The sequence below is a fragment of the Apaloderma vittatum genome, unplaced genomic scaffold (assembly GCF_000703405.1).
Source record: "Apaloderma vittatum isolate BGI_N311 unplaced genomic scaffold, ASM70340v1 scaffold14084, whole genome shotgun sequence".
In the NCBI taxonomy this organism is placed as follows: Eukaryota; Metazoa; Chordata; class Aves; order Trogoniformes; family Trogonidae; genus Apaloderma; species Apaloderma vittatum.
The window spans coordinates 14,328-31,807 of NW_009713318.1; the positions used below are offsets into that span (position 1 = coordinate 14,328).

The following is a 17,480-nucleotide window of genomic DNA, read 5'->3' on the forward strand; positions in this document are numbered from 1 at the left end:
TAAAAAAAGAGGAGAACGCATACGAGCCCTCTTTGCCCTACCCTGGACTGTTCCATACGGAAGGGTTTTGTGGAGAGATTCTGCTTTTTAATAATCAAGAGGGAACATCAAGCTATTTGCATTCCCAGTTTAATTCCATTTTCCTCAGAGACTCCTCTCAGGCTCGCCCACCTCCTCACAAGCCTCTGGGGGCTGTGGGTGTTTGCTGAAGCCTCTGGTTTGTTAAGAAAGAATCTCTGGAGAGCCTGGAGCTTGGAAAATTATCCCAGAGGTTCTTCTTACCCACGTGACCCAGCGTGAGGTCCTGCCAGGGCGGCTGTCACTCACCCCACAGGAATGTGCCTGCCTCTGGGACAGAGCTCCACTTCTTCCCCTGTCATGGTCAGGTAGGTGAATTTGCAGCACGGCTTGTTGGGACAGTCGGGGCTCTCGGTTGCGAGATGCTGGGAAGCGATCTCTGCACACAGAGCTTCCAGTTCCGTCTCGTCATTTATCTGTCACAAAGCACAAGACGAGCAACACGTCACCCTTGCAGCCACCGCGCTCCTGCTGTCATTGGGACACATCGCGGACAGTGACAGCCGGTAACTGCTTCAGTGGGTTGTTTTCTGGCTGAGTGCTGCCAAGTCTCAGGAAACATTTCAAAAGCCTTAATTCCCCTGCGCTTGGCAGCAGAGGAGACTGAGCAACTTTTCCAAGCCATCAGGATGTAAATCCCGCACCCAAGATGAGTCAAGACACTTTGTGCTCACACAAAACCCATCTGCTGGCCGTGAAGCCAAGTGCCACCATTTAGGGCAGGCAGTAAAGTTCATTGCTACTCGAACAACATGTTTGTTGGGGAAACCCTGAATAAAAAAGGAAGAGGAATAAAAAAAATAAAAAAGTTAGTTACGTTTTCAAATTTTTTGACGTAGTTGTAGGTGAGGATGTCAGCTTCCTGGAGATCAATATCAGGATCCAGCGGCTCTCCCACCAGCGTCTTCCAGAAGGAGGGCAGGAGGTCGAGCGGCAGAGGAACATCTGCGCGAATTGCAATGCCCAAGAGCTGCCCGAAGAAGTGGAATAACTGCTCCTCAGCATAGGTTATAGGGCTGGGTGTCAAAATATACTTCCCCTGTAGAAAAAGAAACCACACAAACAAAACAGAGCACACAAAGCAGTATTTAACAACCGATGCAAACCCTGCAGGTCTTGTGAAAATCCTGATCTGAACGTGACAAAGGCCGTCACAGTCAGCTACAAAAGGTTTTGCTCAGGCACGACACGGAGTCTGTCTCTGTTCTACAGCGAGATCGTATCACCTTATGATCAAAAGCTGGTTTCCCCCAGCTCTTCCAAGCTCTGTTAATCAGCACTCACGGGACTTGTCTGTATTTGTATTATCAGTTCTCTATCTGTGTCATCCAGTCGTGGGATGTTTCTGAAATACAGCCTGAGTGGGCAACGCCGGATTTGTTACATGGTCGATCTTGTGGGAAATGAGCTTTTTCCCCACTCTGTGAATACTCCTAGGAAGGAACTGCACCTCAACTCCTGTCAATTCTGCAGGCCATAAGCTTTATCTTGTTTAATGTATCTACTGCACAAAATAGGAGAGCACTAAATACGCATTAAATAGGACAGGTTGAGTGACTTATGCTACTGACACCACGACTGACTTCCCTGGGGACATTCTTGGAGTAACACCAGCAGAACAGGACTCACTAGGTTGTGACACACAACCTCTGGATCAGGCAACTGAACCCGATTCACTCTATGTCAGCTTTGACCAGGACTCTTAATTCTGCTACATTTTGCAGTTTTGCCTACTTGGCTACTTCTTCAAGTACCTGTGGTGCCACGTAAAGCGCAACAGGGGGGATTCCTCAACAGTCCCGGCCATTCTGTCAGGCACATGAGACCTATATCTGGGTTAGATGCTCTAACAGGGAGCTCTGAAGCTTCTTTCCGTGCCGCTAACTGAGTGTGTTCTACTCCTGGTCAAACGCATGCATTCAAAAGGAAAAAAAAGAGAACAGCAATTTAATTTATCGCTTTGAGATATCACACCTTATTCTTATTGACCGCAGAGCTGGGGCACAACAGGAGAAGGGAGAGCGAGGAGCTCTGTAGCTCTTTACAAACTTGCCAAAGGAAGTGACGGAAAGATCCACCTGAAAAAGAGAGAGAGGCAAAATAGTTAAATGCTCTCTCAGGAATTCTTCCATTTTTAAGGTCTGTGGTGGGTGCTGACAGTCTCACCAGGGAGGATTTCCCTTTACACAACCTGACAGATGACAGAGTTGGTTACGTGAGGAGGGAACACGGGGTTTTTCTTCTCTATGTACCCCTGTGAAATCTCCAAAAAGGACCCACGCACCCAGTGCACAGAGACTGCATCAATTTAGGGAAGAGCAATCAATTTTCTTCTTTGACACGCAACTGACACTTCCCCTGATGCCCTGTCAGTTATTCCACCGATCTGCAAAGCAAGATTTTCTCGGCTCCTCTTTAAATCAAGTCTCTCCCCGGAGCACGTGCACGACCCACCTAGTGTCTGGGGGAACCAGCACCCCCCAGAGAAAGTCGATATCCAAATGGGGGCTGGGTGGCGTTCCCATAAAGAAGATCTTACAGAATGAAACCTCATCAATTAAGATAAAAGGCGACATAATAATCCTGTCTAATAAAATCGGATTAGTGCTCAAGCCTTTCTGTTGAACAGCTGTAGCCCCACGTCACGAGGAGTCTCTGCGCTGGCCGGGTGAAGTCAGGACAGGTCAAGGTTTATTTCTTTAAGAGGTTTATTCTTTTAACCAGCCACATGAAAAATACTGAAACAATTATGGGGAATGCTGTATGTCTGCTTGTAAAAATGAGAAAGATGTAATTTTAATGCTTTTTACCACAAAAATTAAGTATGGTTTGTAAAGCAACAAAACCCATCAGGCTTGGCATCTCTGTGGCTTGGCTGGGACAAGCTGGAGTTCATATTCCTGATGTTGAGTTGGAAACAGTTCTCAAAATCCACCTCACAAATGGCATGACCATCTGTAAGTGCTAACGCTTGCATATTCCTCGACAGCTATGTTTGATAACGTGTCCTGTGCTAGTATTTAAGGGTCTCTTAACCTACTGGCTCTGCAATCTCACATCACTTTAACAATACAAACCACAGTAGCACTACCCAGCTCGTTACTGACAAGGAAGTACTTTAAAAAGAAAACAAAAACCTTTGTTATCTGCACAGTCTGGGTTTACCATTGCCAGCACCAAAACAACCCGAAGAGACATTCTTATTGAATGCTCTCCCTGTGCTTTAAATAACTTATTATGGCTTTGTTTACTCTCTCTAATAGCTAAAATATGAAAAATTCACCACCTGGCTCCACTTAACTCTTGGTAACTTAATCCTTGATGACAAATCCCACAGAGGTAATGCTGCTCCTTACAGCAAACCAGAGCCATGTTCTGGTGAAAACTTGGTCTCGCACCTGATGGGAGTTCTCACTGATGTCCCCCACACTGGTACGTCCGTGACGCCCACTTACTTGTGCCGTGAACCTCCTCGCCCGTGAAGCGAATGTTGAAAGCGTACGTGGGGTCTCCGCCGCTGGCGAGTTTCACGCAGAGCTGCGAGGAGGGCACGCAGGCGAGCTGCCTGGCTGCCTGACAGAAATAGGAATTCTCCGAAGAACGGATCTCCCCTATTAAAAAACAAAATGGGAAAAATGGGGACAAAAAACAAAAAATGAAATCCCCACACTCAGGGTATTTTCCATCTGAGCTCCGTTAGAAGGGAGCCAATTTGCCGCAATGGATTGAAATGGATTTGGGAAAGGGTAAACGTTTCGCTTACCTCCGACAATCTCCAAGGGATCCAGGGTGATTTCTGGGGCGGCGTGATCAGCAGTTCTTTGGACGGTGGCATTCAGCACTCTGTTCATTACAGTCACTTTTGTGTCATAAAAGATTAAACCTGCATAAAAAGAAACACATTTCAGTATAGTTCATCTGCCCTTCTACAATCCTATTTTCTGGAATTCTCTAATGGACGACAGCAGAGTAATAATTTAACCCTCCTTAGGTAAGATATAGCTAATCCAAGTCATTTTTTTCCTCCTTTTTTTTTTTTTAAAGTATTTATTACTAATGTTTACTGGAAAAAGTGTATTGGGTTAGAACACTGATGGACGCAACTGTAATATTATATAAATATATCCTAGTAAATCCTGGAAATCAGAAACACTTTGCCAAACAGCTCTCAGAAGTCTGAGGTGTTTTGACAGTCGTGCTAGAGGCAAGAAAACATGACTAAGAGGCCTCTCACATCGCACCGTAAGATGTCTCTATAAAGACAAATCTCTGAACATTCCTCACCTCCCCGTACTGGGATTACCATTTTTTTTTCTAGCTAGGCCAATATAAAAACCTACTTACACACACTGACACCTCTGGTGAATTCAGTATCTTCTTCTTCAGAAAAAAACAAGTTTGGGAAACGCAGTGACCTAAATCTTGGATTTGTTTGTTGTCTAACGAAGGATTGTAAAAACCATTTTAAATGCTGATTCACGGCAAGTATTTTCTTGATCTCTCTAATTCTACAACTTCAATGACAACGAGGATGCCAACGCGTTCTAGGACTTTGATCTGATCCACTGCTCGTTGGCTAACAAAGAATTTTAATTTGTGGATACCCCCCGGAAGATAAAGGCCCATTTGGAGGCCACCCAGAGGCAGAGAAGATGGGGCCAACTCCCTCCACGGTCAAGAAAGGTGCACAGTTCCTGTTCGCTACTTGCAAGAATAATCCCCTCTCACCTTTAGAAAAGAAACCACGGAAAAGAAAAAACTCCTGCGCCGAGAGGAACCCTCAGGTCCATACTGTTTTTTTGGCTGTCCCCTCTGGCTGTGTGCCAGTTTATTGGGCTGAGGATAAAGGCAATGAGTCTTTTTTAGCACACTGAAACACTCGCTAACTTATTTCCCTCTACTCTCCATGTTCTTTCTGTACACAGAAAATTAAAATATTTTGCAAAACACAGAGAAATCCAGCGTGGGGTAGAGTGCACCCTTTCGGGCCAGAGCCACATCCCCCAAGAAAGTCACCTTTGGCCTCTTGCAGTAAGGCAGCAATGCTGTTGGCGTACATCTCTGTCTGCCGAAGCTCCACCAGGGGCAAGAAGAACGTCTCCAACGTCGTGTTGAGAGACTGAAGCAGCGCAAACCGTAGGCGGAGGCTTTCGACGGGAACATCTGAGGTGGGAAACACCCAGTCAGACAGAGAAAAGAGATTCCTACCTACCGCCAAGTCCATCCTCCCAGCAGATTCAGGTCCGGCAGCCACACGAGCCTCTTTCTAAAGCAGCCCCTCACAATCTCTGCGCATCAACAAAAGGGCCGAAGATGCAAGAAGGGCTGTGACCCATGATGTTCCCTCCTGGATCTCAAGTTTCCCAGTCCACAATCTTCCACCAGCACTGAATCTGCATCATCAGGAGACCCTCTAAAAGGAACTCAATGGTCAGAACTGGATTTAGGTGACTGAAGCCCGCCCAGGTTCAGAACTGAAATCCAACCTGCCTTTCCCCACGCAAGCCAGCCTCACTGGGGACCTTCCAGCTCCAGCCCGCACCCGGAGGTGCATGGTTCTGAAGCATTTCTAACCCCGCTGCCACCGGCACGGCAGTGCCCAAGCACGCCCGAGGAGAGGAGGCCCAGACTCGGTGTTCCCCTCGGCTCCCATCTACAACCCCCAGAGGAACGTCCTGACTACCCAGGTAACAGCCAGGCCGTTCAGGAGCACCGCCCAGCTCTTCCACTGCAGAAGCCCTCCGTGCAAACAGTCCGTACGTACTCAACAGACAGGAAATTCTGGGATCTGCTGCGTCGGCTGGATCCAAATAAACTTCGTGGGGATGGAGCCGTGCTGGTGTAATCGCAAGGTGGCGACAGAGCCTGTTGATGTACTGGACAAGAGCCACGTCCATTTCCAGTGTCCACTTCCGAGATGCTTTCTGAGCGTGTCTAGCGTCGATGCAGGCGCACCTGGAACGGGAAAGGCGTAAGGCCCGTTGGAACTTACGTGCAACACCACTTACTAAAAGCACGTTGAGCACACCCAGCAGGCAGCTTGCTCCTCTCCTCTCTTCTTAAGCAGAGCTGCTTCACTACAGAAATCTCAGTTTGAAAACTGATTTATTGCCTACCTTGCCTCATTGCTGTTAAATAATAAGAAAAAGAAACCTTATTAAGCTTATTTACACCCTGACACAGGGGAAGGGGACGTGGCAATTAGCTCGTGGCTCGACCCAGGCAGATAAGGAGGATTCATTTAAGGGACTTTCTTCCCGCACGAGGAAGTAACAGTTCCCTCTTCTGCACTACTGCTGACCCAGGGACAACACTGGCAGCCTAAACTTAAACAGCTTTAATGCAGAAATGACCCAGTGCAGAGACCAGAAAGTTGTCGTGGAAGAAAAGCAGCCAGCCACATGGATCTAGAGTTCTCATCAGGCCAATTTATCATACAGTTTGGAAGCTATAAGGGATAGCACAGTATATGGTTTTCCTAGCTATGTTGCACATAAGAAAGTCAGGAACGTGTGTTTTGACAGCATAGTGACTCTTTTAAAGCATATTTTCAAGAAAATAACCAACAATATTCCCTACAGGCCTTGCAACCACAGGCAGAAGTTTGCATGTTACTAACAGGCTGGTTAAGACTAGATGGGGTAGGAACACTTGGGATCAAGTTGGGTTTTTTTTTTAAAGTGAGCACAGCTAATTAGTATCATCTTTGCCAAAAGATTTGTGAAATTTACCTTTCAAAATGCAGATCGTATCCACAGGACAGAATAGCCCTCCACACACTACGGATATCCTGTTTGGATCGGTCGACCACAAATCTGTGAAATCCATCCAGCGTCAAATACTTCTCCTCAGGAACTGACAGCAAAGATACGACCATCAGAGAGTTAGTGACTTACTATGGAGTCTCCACTGTACACAAGAAAACGGGCAGGGTATGAGGTGGAGACCTGGTTGGCCCCATCCCACCACGGCTGGTTTTCTCGAGCAGTCCCAAACATGACACTGCTCAGGTCCAGCCCAGCTTCAGCAAACAGCACTTGTTCTTTTTTTCTCAAGGTCACGAATCCCCCCGCTGCCCTCCAGAACAGCTCCATCAACATTTCTAACCAGGTCTCAAGGCCATGCTTGGCCAAATTCTGAAATTCTCCTCTTCTGAACTAACCCAGCATTTCCTACAGATCCCAAGCTCATGTCTATTCACTCTACACCTGACTGGTAAAAGAAGGATCAAGCAAGATCCTGGAACTAACCCCTCTCACGGCTTGGCTGTGCTCTCTCATCTGTGGACAGACTAATTATGAGGCATTTGAAGCTTCTCTTTTGTCTGATTTTCCTCTTGTAATTAGTAATTTTCCTATATAAGTTGAGAGATGTGATTTAAAACCACCTGGATCAAGCCTGTCACACCCCACTGTACAAAAAAACCCTTGAAACTACACCTCCTCGCAAGTCAGTTCTCTACCCAACGTATTCACACGGTCTACACGTGCTGTTGTGGGAACTGCGTGACCATTGCTCACTCCCAACTTATACTGGTGAGTCCACATGTACAGATATACCAACAAAAGCAGCATTTTAAATCACTATTTAAAAAAATTAAGTTGCCTCATTAAAAGGAAAGGCAAGCCAAATCTATAGTTACACAACAGAAGAACGCCAACACAAAAAACATTATTTCTACTCTGTAATACTGTGGAAACATTCTATAGAGCTACTACCTTCCTGTTTCTTTGTGGGAGACTTTTCAGGGTCCTTTTCTTCAGGTTTGCTCTTCTCAGGAGATTTTGGCTTCACGGTCGGCTTCTTCTCACTTAAGGCTGTTCGGCTACGGGACAAAGTGAACATTAGGAGGAAAATTTTCCTTCAGCCGTTCAATAATCCAAAAATGTTCCTTGGAAGGTCTTTTACAATCTCAAAGCGGCACTTCCCTCTTCCAATCCATACATGGAAATAGAGAGGGAAGAGGAATAAAAACATGGATTCCTAAAAGAGAAATTGAACATTTTGCATCTCTCAAAAGACACCAACCTGACACTATTGAGCATGGACTTTTCCTTTGTCGGCGGTTTAGTAACTGGGCGCTTGGTGCTCACAACTTTCACTGGATGCTGCTCTTTGCCTGCCTTGTTGTACTTGCTCTTGTCAAATTTCGGCTTGGGCACGCCGTACTTCCTTAAAATCTTCCAACAGAAAGAGTAAACAATTACCCAGTGCCTTCGAGTGACAGGAAAAGACGTTGCAAATAATTCTCAAAGCGCTACCTGAGTGAGCTGGTCCTCTAGCACTTTCTTTGGAGGGCGGACGTTCGTGAAGAACACGTGAAGAAGGTTTCCAGGAGTCTGAGAATTTATCTGCTCTTTGCTAAGATAGATATCAGCCACCTTGATGGGTTTTGCTGGGGTTAGGCTCAGCATTTGCTCAGAATGGACGCAACTTTTAAATATTTCCGTGAGGACTTCCCGAGCACCTGGGACCAGTTTCTCACCTAGATAACAGAAGAATAAAATAACATAACAATATGGCAGAAAATGCCACGACAATAGTTTAAGATTTGAAACGTGAAAAAACCTTATGCATTCAGCTAAAATACTGCATTGTGGGCCAGTTGCTCTGAGAGAGAAAATCACTTAGAAAAAATTCTGCTAGCAGACCTGATCTTTCTGCACTAAAATACCCCATTTAAGATAGAGAATTTAATTCCCTCCGCTGTTTTGGCCACATAGTGTAATTCTTATTTGAATGACTGCAGTGCTAACGAAAGAAGTAGACTATTTATGATGCCAGCAAGGAGAATCTGGCGGCATTTGTCCCCCAAGAACCGCACAATACAAGCAAGATATTTGTCAATATGACAACCACGTACCTTTTGTTGACTTATCATTGAAGTAATCTTCTAGTGCTGGGCTCCCTTGTGTGTCAAATAAACTCTGATTTACGGTAGAAACAGTTAAAATCTCTTCGGTTGACATTTCCATCAGTTCATCTTCACCATCCAGACTTGACAAGCCAATGAGATCACTACTATTGAATAGACTGGCTCGGATTTTCTCGATTTTAGCTCTTGACCTTATCTGCACAAATAGAGAAATTAGTTAACAGGCATTCTGACAAAACTAATTAACGTCCATTTATATGAATTTGAGTCTTAAGCTTTCTCCCCTCCTCATGTAGATCATCATTACTGCATCTCTTCTAACGTTCCTCTACACCAACAATTTGATGCCAGAATCCAGGTTAGCAGAAATGGCAGCGCCCTGGCAAACTTTGGGAAAAGCTGCAGCAAGCAGTTGGTGTAAGAGCAGAGAGGAAGGTTCTCTAGCGCAACTGAACACCCGGAGTGATCCGGCATCAGTGACAAGCATTCATTTCACAAATTAATTTGGAACCAGACATAAACAAAAGTTTTCATTGTTTCCACACTAATTTTGTGGAGCAATCTGTAGGCAGTTTAAAATACGTGAAAGTGTAGTCGTTAAACGTTAAGCAATTGCCTTGTGGGTCAAACGAAAGGGCTGCCCATCTCTAAATTTATCTCCAGCAGCAGCCAGTAGCAAATCTCTGAAGAGAGTTATATGAAAGAGGAAATTAATACACCTCTTCCTTTACACATTCTCTCTGTCTCCAGAAAGCAGCAGTTTAAAGACTTCCTAAGTTGCAGCGTGCACTGACTGCCGTGCTTAACAGCGACCGATCTGCACATTTGCCATGAAGGGAATCCCTTATGAACTGATTTGCACTCCTGGCTGCCACAGCACCTTGTGCCAACGAGCTCTACAACTTGGGTCATGCAAGAGTACTTCCTTCTGGTTCAAAATTGCTACCTGGTAACTCCAATACTGGGTCCCCTCTGTCCTCTGAGGGACAGTGAAGGTTTCTAAGACTCTGACTGGTACAGAGAAAGTCAATGGTGAATAAAGTTCTGTGTTTCTCTGCCACTCTGTCCAAGCTGAGGTCCCCTAGTCTCATCAGTCTGGCGTAGATGTTGATGTGCATTTATTCTGCACCCATGACCTCTGCTGAGCTACCCCTTGCTAAGAGTACCTTTTTGCTCTCCGTCATTCAGCTCATGGCCTCAGTCAAGCAGAAGAACCTTTACAGAAGAAAACATGCAGCACGCTTTTTCCACACCAGCCAGATCGTGGTGTTACACACAAACCGCTAAGAGTACGGTATTTCTCAAGAACTCAGTTTTTCTTTCAGAACAACCTGACCTAAAAGGCACCCTCTCCCAACTGAAGGTTATTACCTCCACTACAGCAAAACCTTTGATGGGCCGTGACAGAAGCGGTTGGTTGTCCAGAGACGTGACCGTGTACATCGATCCGACATCAGACACGGACGCCGTTTCCACGTTGTCAAGTGGTTCCCCGAGGCTGCCCAGGCTGCCAAGGCTGCCTGTGCTGCAGTGGGAAAGATCCAAACTCTCCTGGCTGGAAACGACGTGTGGCTCCAGCAGTCCCGGTGGGATGGCCAGTTCCAGTCCAGCTTGAAACTGGTCCACTGAGATATCGCTAACGGTCCGAGATATGCCCTGCGAGCTGCAGAGGGAAGCCTGGCTCGTAGACGCCGAAGCGCTGACGCTCATGGCAGGCGTGACGCTGCTCGAGCTGCTGATATCCAAACTGTCTGCACTACTTGAAACTGTTGGCTTTTCCAGCTCAGTTCTGCATTCTCCTCCCTCTGCTTTGTCCTTGACTTTTTTGGGATCCTCTTCCTGCAGAGGGATATAGATCTCATCTTTGAAGACCCCACCGTGCGCATTGCACGCCTTCCGGATGGCACTTCTGACAGTGCTCTCCTCCAAGTGAGTTGGAATTCCGGAAATGACAAGCAAGCGGCTATGGGCTGTGGGACCTACCAGTGCCTGACACGCGTCCGCTACCGCATCATTTGTCACACCCAGCCCCTGAGGATCTTTTTTAGTCAGGTGCCTGAGAATTATAAGCAGAGTCAGCGCTCGGTGAAACCACAACATGTCCTCAGGCTTGCTTCCCCCTATGCTAAGGATCGCAGCATCTGTCTCAGCTGCTCTGGATGAAGATCTCTTGCCTGAAGACGACGTCTTCTCCCGCTTCATTTTGACTTTTTTCCTCTTTGACAGCAAACTTGGACTCTGCGGCGTCTGTCCCGGAGAAGACGAGGACGAGGATGAAGAGTCACTGAGATTTGGGGCACTTGTTGAAGACATCACGGTGGCCGTTACGCTCATGTTGATAGGTAAAGTTACTTCTGCTACGGCAAGGCAGACTTCCATCAGAGCGTGGAAGTACGTGGAAAATCTTCCTTGGTCAGCTGCTCCGACACCAGAACCACCGCAGGAATTTCCAGACACCCAGTTTTGTGTTTCTTCATCGTACAGCTTGTGAAGTTCTGACTGCAAGGCCATAAGCATAGCCAGGCAGGGGTTTAGCTGAAGGGCGATAGAAGACGACAATCCTGCCGGATTTTTTTTCTGCTCCAGACTGTGAATCTTGCGAAGCAACTCAGCCAAGAGGTGAAATATTAACTCTTTCACACACGCCGCCATGTCAGTTGTCCAGAGAAAGTTCCCTGCGTGTGGAAGGCAAGACATGGGAGTCAGCAGGGTTTCATTGTTAGCGGCTTTATTATATGAGCTCCTACAGTAACATTAGAAAAAGCACTGGAAAAGGTAATTTCACCAGCTCTGTGTCAGCAGTGAGAAAGACAGGAAGGCTATTCCAAGAGCTTGAAGAAAACAATATAATGGAAGAACTCAGAAACACTTTGCAACTAAATTTTCTTTTTCTTTTCCCCTAAACCCTCCACATTGCTGGTGCTCGTTACTAAGCAAGTACTGCATTCTCACCTAAAAATTCTACTACTTGCAGGAGAACTGAAGCAGGAATAGTATCCAGTTCATCTTCCGATTTTCCATCCCCTTCTTCCAATTTCCAAGTTAAGAGCTGCTCTGTGAACGCCATTGCCAGGGGGAACTCAAGGGGAAGGGAATGCAAGACCAACACAGCTCCAGGAGGAGGAGATACTCCTAAGGAAAGAAGTCAAAGAAAACACTCCAGACACTGGTAAAGTGAAAGTACTAACATATCTTCAAGCGTTTTGAGAGAGCAAATTTATGCCTAGTGAGAATTTTTTCCATTAAGTACCTTGCAATAAACAAATAGGAACATTTCTCTATGATAAATTGCTATAATCTGTAATTACAAATGTATGGATAACACTTTGTTTACATGACATACGAAACAGAACTACTTTTTGCCCGCGCACATCTAAATATACACAGGACTTCTCGCAAAACCATTTACTTGTAGCATGATGTGTGTGATCGGTATGAGAAAAAACATCAGAGATCCTGTAAGGTCAGCAAAAAAAAAAAAAAAGAAAATCAACCCAACTTAAGGATGTCCAATGGCAAGTTTTAAGAGCTACTGCACTCAGTCACCTTCACTGCTCTAAATAAATCACATTGTCTCTCCCTTAGGCTGGAAGAGTAAAAAAGAATATTAATGATTGCTCTTCCTTGCTGGGATGACCCGTGTGTTCCTATACTGCTTATATATTACTCCATGTATTCAAGGGCCCTGCAATCACCTACAAAGGGAAAAGATAAAATTTAATCTCCATTTAAAAGGCGGCATCTCAAAGAGTAATAGCAGCAACTTCCAACACTGCAGATATACTCAAAACCACCGCTCTGTGAACTGCTGGAACAAAATAAAATTAGGGGGGAAAAAAAAAAAAAAAGATCCTGACAGATTTAACAGAATTACCAACATCAGAGTCAGATGGCTTCTAACATTTATAAAAATCATGCTTTCTTGGTTAAGAACAATTACATATTTCTGCTAGGATGCGTTTCTTAATGCCTTGTACAAAAATACTGTCATAACCAACGGCAGGACTGAGGACAGTACAGGAAGGTCTTACAGAGGCAATGATGATGCTGGTCTCACTTCGGAGAAGACAGTAAAAAAGAGTTTTAAAAATTTATTTTTCTTAGTACCTAGCTTGATGTGGACCTTGTCCGTGGGGGTGATCACTGAGGGGTACTGGTTGGTTGTCGGGGGAGGCGTTAGGCCCGTGTTGGTTGGGGAGGCATCTCGAGGGTAACACACCGCTTCAATCAGGTTTAACTGGCCGTTCCTTTTCACTTTATGCCCGAGCCCGTAGACAAGCACTCGAGCCCAAGGAGCTTTATACAGGGATGAACTAAAGAAAGAGCAAGAACGGTTTGTTTAGACCCTAACTAGCTACTAAAAATCCCAACCCAATCCTAGAAGGATGAAACACTGCAGCATTTAGCCCCCCCACCCCCTGAAAATGAGCCTCTGGGAAGAAAAAAAATCTAAAAAAAGTTGAGCACCTACATGCTCAGGGTTCACAGAGGCTCAGAGGCACTTCCATAATCTTTTCCACTCTTGGGCCCTCAATCACTTACTCTTTGCGGAATCCAGACTGACTTTCCTTGCAGGACACAATTACAAACGCAGCCCCAGGAAAATTCACATCCATATTGACTTTGGATTCTGAAATTGGGAATTCTTCAGCAGGGAACTGTTCTGGGGCCGTCTGCAATGTAACGTTGAATAATGAAACCCCTCAAGCAGCAGAAGCAAATCACCTCCCTCCTCTTCTTTCCAAATAAAACCATTGTCGATAACAACATGGTGTGAGGCCACTTCACTTTATTATGATGTGTTGCTATCGCTTGTGTTTTCAGCGTGCCCGCTATGATCAGAATAAGAATAAAATCCATCCCGAGAAACAATTCAGCGTGAGGCCTGTGCCTTCACGGAAGTGAAGGGCAGTATCATGGAACTTAGGACCACAGATAAAGCAAGGGCTCCTTACAAGGACCAACAACACTACTCATAAAACATTACTGAGTATTTTACCTGCAAAAAGGAGCAGATCTGTTTAGTGAGCTCTAGCAGACTCTCCTCTCCCTGGTGCAGCGTGCGAGTAATGGCAACAGTCAGCCACTCTCGGATGGCCTGGGAGTTGCCCTGGTAGAAGAGGTCGGTGGCAGCACAGTTCTGGGAATGGATGCAGTGTTGCAGGGACTGGGCCAAAAGAATAGAACTTGAACTGATTGTTCCGTCTGTAATAAGAGTAAGACAAAGATAAATTTGGAGATTGCTTCAACACGTTTACGTAGCCCGTGAAACAGCGAGAAGAGAAGTTTTAAAACCCGTGGAAGATTACAAGCCTCTATTTCACTCCTGAGCAAGTGCAAACGTCCTCTCAAAGGCTGGCAGCCGAAAAAATCCACCCAAGTCCAGCCTTGTGCCCCTGCCCGGGTTGGTTGCAGGTGGGATGGATCTCTAAATGCCAGCTGTGTTCCTCGCCTACCTTAAGGCCGCCCTTAAGCAGACCAGCCTTACATATTTGGACTTGGGCTTCACGCCTCAGTTTGTCCCACACCTGGAGGCAGGCACAACTGAATTTACTGCATAAGTACCACGAGGGCAAGCAGGCAGAAGCACTTTCTTCTTCGCTAATTCTAGACAAGGTGCGAGCAGCTTTATCTGTCCTCAAGCTTTCCCCATTTATGAAGGAGACAGCTTTCAGGTGGCCCCGAGAGGGTTGCAAGCCTTGACATCTCCTGGTTGTCATTCTGGAGCTAATGGGAGAAGTCAAAAGGAAAACGAAGTGCAGTTCACAAAGGAGTGGGGAATCCACCAAAATGCCAGTTTGTAAACTGTATGTATTAGCAGGACTTGAATTAGATGTATTTCAAAGGGGGAAAACTAAATAAGAGCTTGTAAAGTTATTCTCAAAGCCATGCAAAGGCGTGCTGTATTCTGCAAGAGGATCTTTTACAATGCAGCATCTGTTAGAGGTAGCCAAGTTTCAACTGGAGGAAGTAACAGGACTCTTTCCAATGGTAAATAATCACTTTCAATTTTTAATAGCCTATATTTAGCACTTCCTAATTCCTCCTTATGCTCCAGCCACGTTACACACATTTCTTTGCATGCAGAACAGCTTTGTCACATAATTGTCTTGGTTAACACTCACTTGAATTAGCCAAAGATTCTTTTCCATGATTCAGCACATACATTCTCTAATCAGATCTGTGATTCCAGTAGGAAAAGGACAAACCACTTTGTGAAATGAAGAAGAGTTGAATTTCGAAAACTGAGACCCAACTGGCATTTAGTTTTACTATCCCGGATTCAAACTACAAAACGTTCTCAACTCCTTACAAGTATCCTATCTGGATACTTCCCCCCACCCCCAAGGAGAAGACCACCGATGACAGAGGGACGCAGGCATTCTGAACGGAGTCTCAGGAGGGCCTCTGAACTTTCCTGAACACTTTTAATTAGATCATTAGCAAGAATTTCAGTTTAGTGCTCTATCACTAAGGCCAGAAGTCCATTGAGACGTTTCTTCAAATCTCATCATTATTAACTAGTAAGTGCAAAATTAATTTGATTTTTTTTTTTTGTGCCCAGAAAGCTACTGTACCAAAAAAGAGCTATGGTAAAAATCAGCCTTTACCAGGAAGAGGTGGTGCAAGAAGCTGGTTGGAAAGCAACTGCAGGTGCTCCAGAGTGATATCACGGATCGTAGGAATATGAAACAGCCGAGTAAACATATGGGGAGATTTAGGGGCAAAAATGTTGAGGAGAGCCATGCGGCAGTACAGCTTGGCCAGGGAAGCTTCACTTCGCAGAAGCTCTCTAGAAAACACAGACATCAAAACACTGAATGAGCTTTTGGGTAGCAACTGACTAACGACACAAGAAACCCAAGCTTCAAGGAAGGTATCTGTTAGACTAGCCTGTACCAAACCACTTTCAAAAGACTAAGTAATAACTTCCAACAATGAAATTATAACCAATTTTATTACAAAAAAACCCAAACAAGCCCAAACAGCAAAACCTCACTGCTCATTAAAATGCAAATATTTGTCAGCTTTAATCCAACAACTTCACGTTCAGAAGTTTACTACTGCTCAAACTGAGGCTGCAGGAGATAATCATGCTTTTATTTTCTTTTTACCTGTGAATTTGGATGTTGGTGTTATCCAGGGTGACCAATCCGTTGGTGGCAGTTCTCCTGTAACCGGCCGGTGGCCTTTCTAACATGTCAATCGGATACCAGTACCGTACCAGAACTCCTTCACTTCTGAGGTAGGTCTCTACTTGTACCAATTCATTTACCTGGAACACCAAACCCAACCCTATCAATAAATACAGTATGGTATTTTTTTCCTCCCCCCTTAGAAAAGAGCTTCAAACCAGCATTCTGAACAGCTCAGTACACTCACTGATGTGTGGACTGTGACATGAAAAGCCTTCCCAATGTATCTTTACTCACTGAATCAACGTCCAGAACAACACCGTGAAGACCAAATGTCTTCAGCATCCCACGAATAGCAAACTTGGGTAAAGCTGTGCCAACAGCACTACTGGTAACGTTGTTACTGTCAGGAGAGCGAGTCACCACGGTGAGACCTGGGCAGAACGGGACAACGCAATTTTTAAGGTGCAGCATTCTCCTCGGATTGGCAATTTACGCAGCAGATCTCAAGTACATGAGCTTTTATTTTCCCCTCAAGACACCTTTTTGCTGACCTTACCTTTTCGTACTTTATCAATTGTAAATTTGTTCGCTTCATCTTTGATATCCTCGATAGTAGGGAGGTAGAGGTCTCTTGGGATGCCACCGTTTTCCTCGTAGAGGAACTCTACTGTCTGTCGTGCTATGTCAACCATTCCTGGCAGGCAGAAGGAAGTGCCTAGTTACTCTCCCCAGCTACTTGAAATAAGTTTGTATTAACATCGCCAGTAGATGATCCATCTAATTATTTAAATGATCTTTCAGTGGGGCTGATCCATAGGAAGCAGAGCTTTCCTGAGACACACGTGTATGCTTCTCACTAGGGCTCAGAATTCTTATTTTGCTCTCACTTCGACTTTCCCACCAACAGGTTGTCCTGCCAGAACTGTATTCATTTCCAAATTCCCCCTTACTGAAGTGTTCTGCACAAGTTTTGCATTGATGCAGTCATAGACAAAAAAATGCACGTAGGTAATTTCTTCCTAAACTACTATTCCAAAGTATTTTTGTACCCACATCACAATGGCACAATAAATCCTGCCACTATTTCTAAAACCATTTTCCTCCTATTTAAACAGTCTAACCTAAGTAAAAGCGTCAAGGAAAAATCACGGGTAAACAAATTCTAAGCACTTGACTAAAACATCACGTGATTCTTTTTTCAGTTGGGATTTCCCAGCCCTGAATACAGTAAAACATAGAGGAAACACAGGCATTATCTTCACACTTTCGGCACACTTTAGAAAACAGCACGCATGGAAATAAACCCAGCCATACCTAACTGTAAAGCTCCTTTAATCTGATCCAACCCAGACTTCCTCTCAGCCTCATTACGGAATCTTCTTCTAATT

The 17,480-nt window shown here is 45.1% G+C and overlaps 1 protein-coding gene across 1 annotated transcript in view; it reads right to left on the reverse strand.

Moving 5' to 3' along the window:
* The window catches only part of HECTD4 (HECT domain containing E3 ubiquitin protein ligase 4), a 57,243-nt gene that overhangs the window by 2,082 nt on the left and 37,681 nt on the right, over positions 1–17,480 (reverse strand). The window contains 22 exon segments of the mRNA XM_009868321.1: positions 328–494; positions 896–1,117; positions 2,053–2,156; positions 3,534–3,689; positions 3,842–3,961; positions 5,095–5,241; positions 5,843–6,033; positions 6,810–6,933; positions 7,797–7,903; positions 8,107–8,258; positions 8,340–8,563; positions 8,942–9,149; positions 10,325–11,628; positions 11,906–12,085; positions 13,061–13,266; positions 13,496–13,626; positions 13,953–14,158; positions 15,565–15,746; positions 16,069–16,229; positions 16,387–16,523; positions 16,649–16,786; positions 17,407–17,480. The exon segment at positions 17,407–17,480 is cut by the window's right edge and continues 8 nt beyond it. Of these exon segments, the coding sequence (XP_009866623.1) occupies positions 328–494; positions 896–1,117; positions 2,053–2,156; positions 3,534–3,689; positions 3,842–3,961; positions 5,095–5,241; positions 5,843–6,033; positions 6,810–6,933; positions 7,797–7,903; positions 8,107–8,258; positions 8,340–8,563; positions 8,942–9,149; positions 10,325–11,628; positions 11,906–12,085; positions 13,061–13,266; positions 13,496–13,626; positions 13,953–14,158; positions 15,565–15,746; positions 16,069–16,229; positions 16,387–16,523; positions 16,649–16,786; positions 17,407–17,480 (4,641 nt within the window).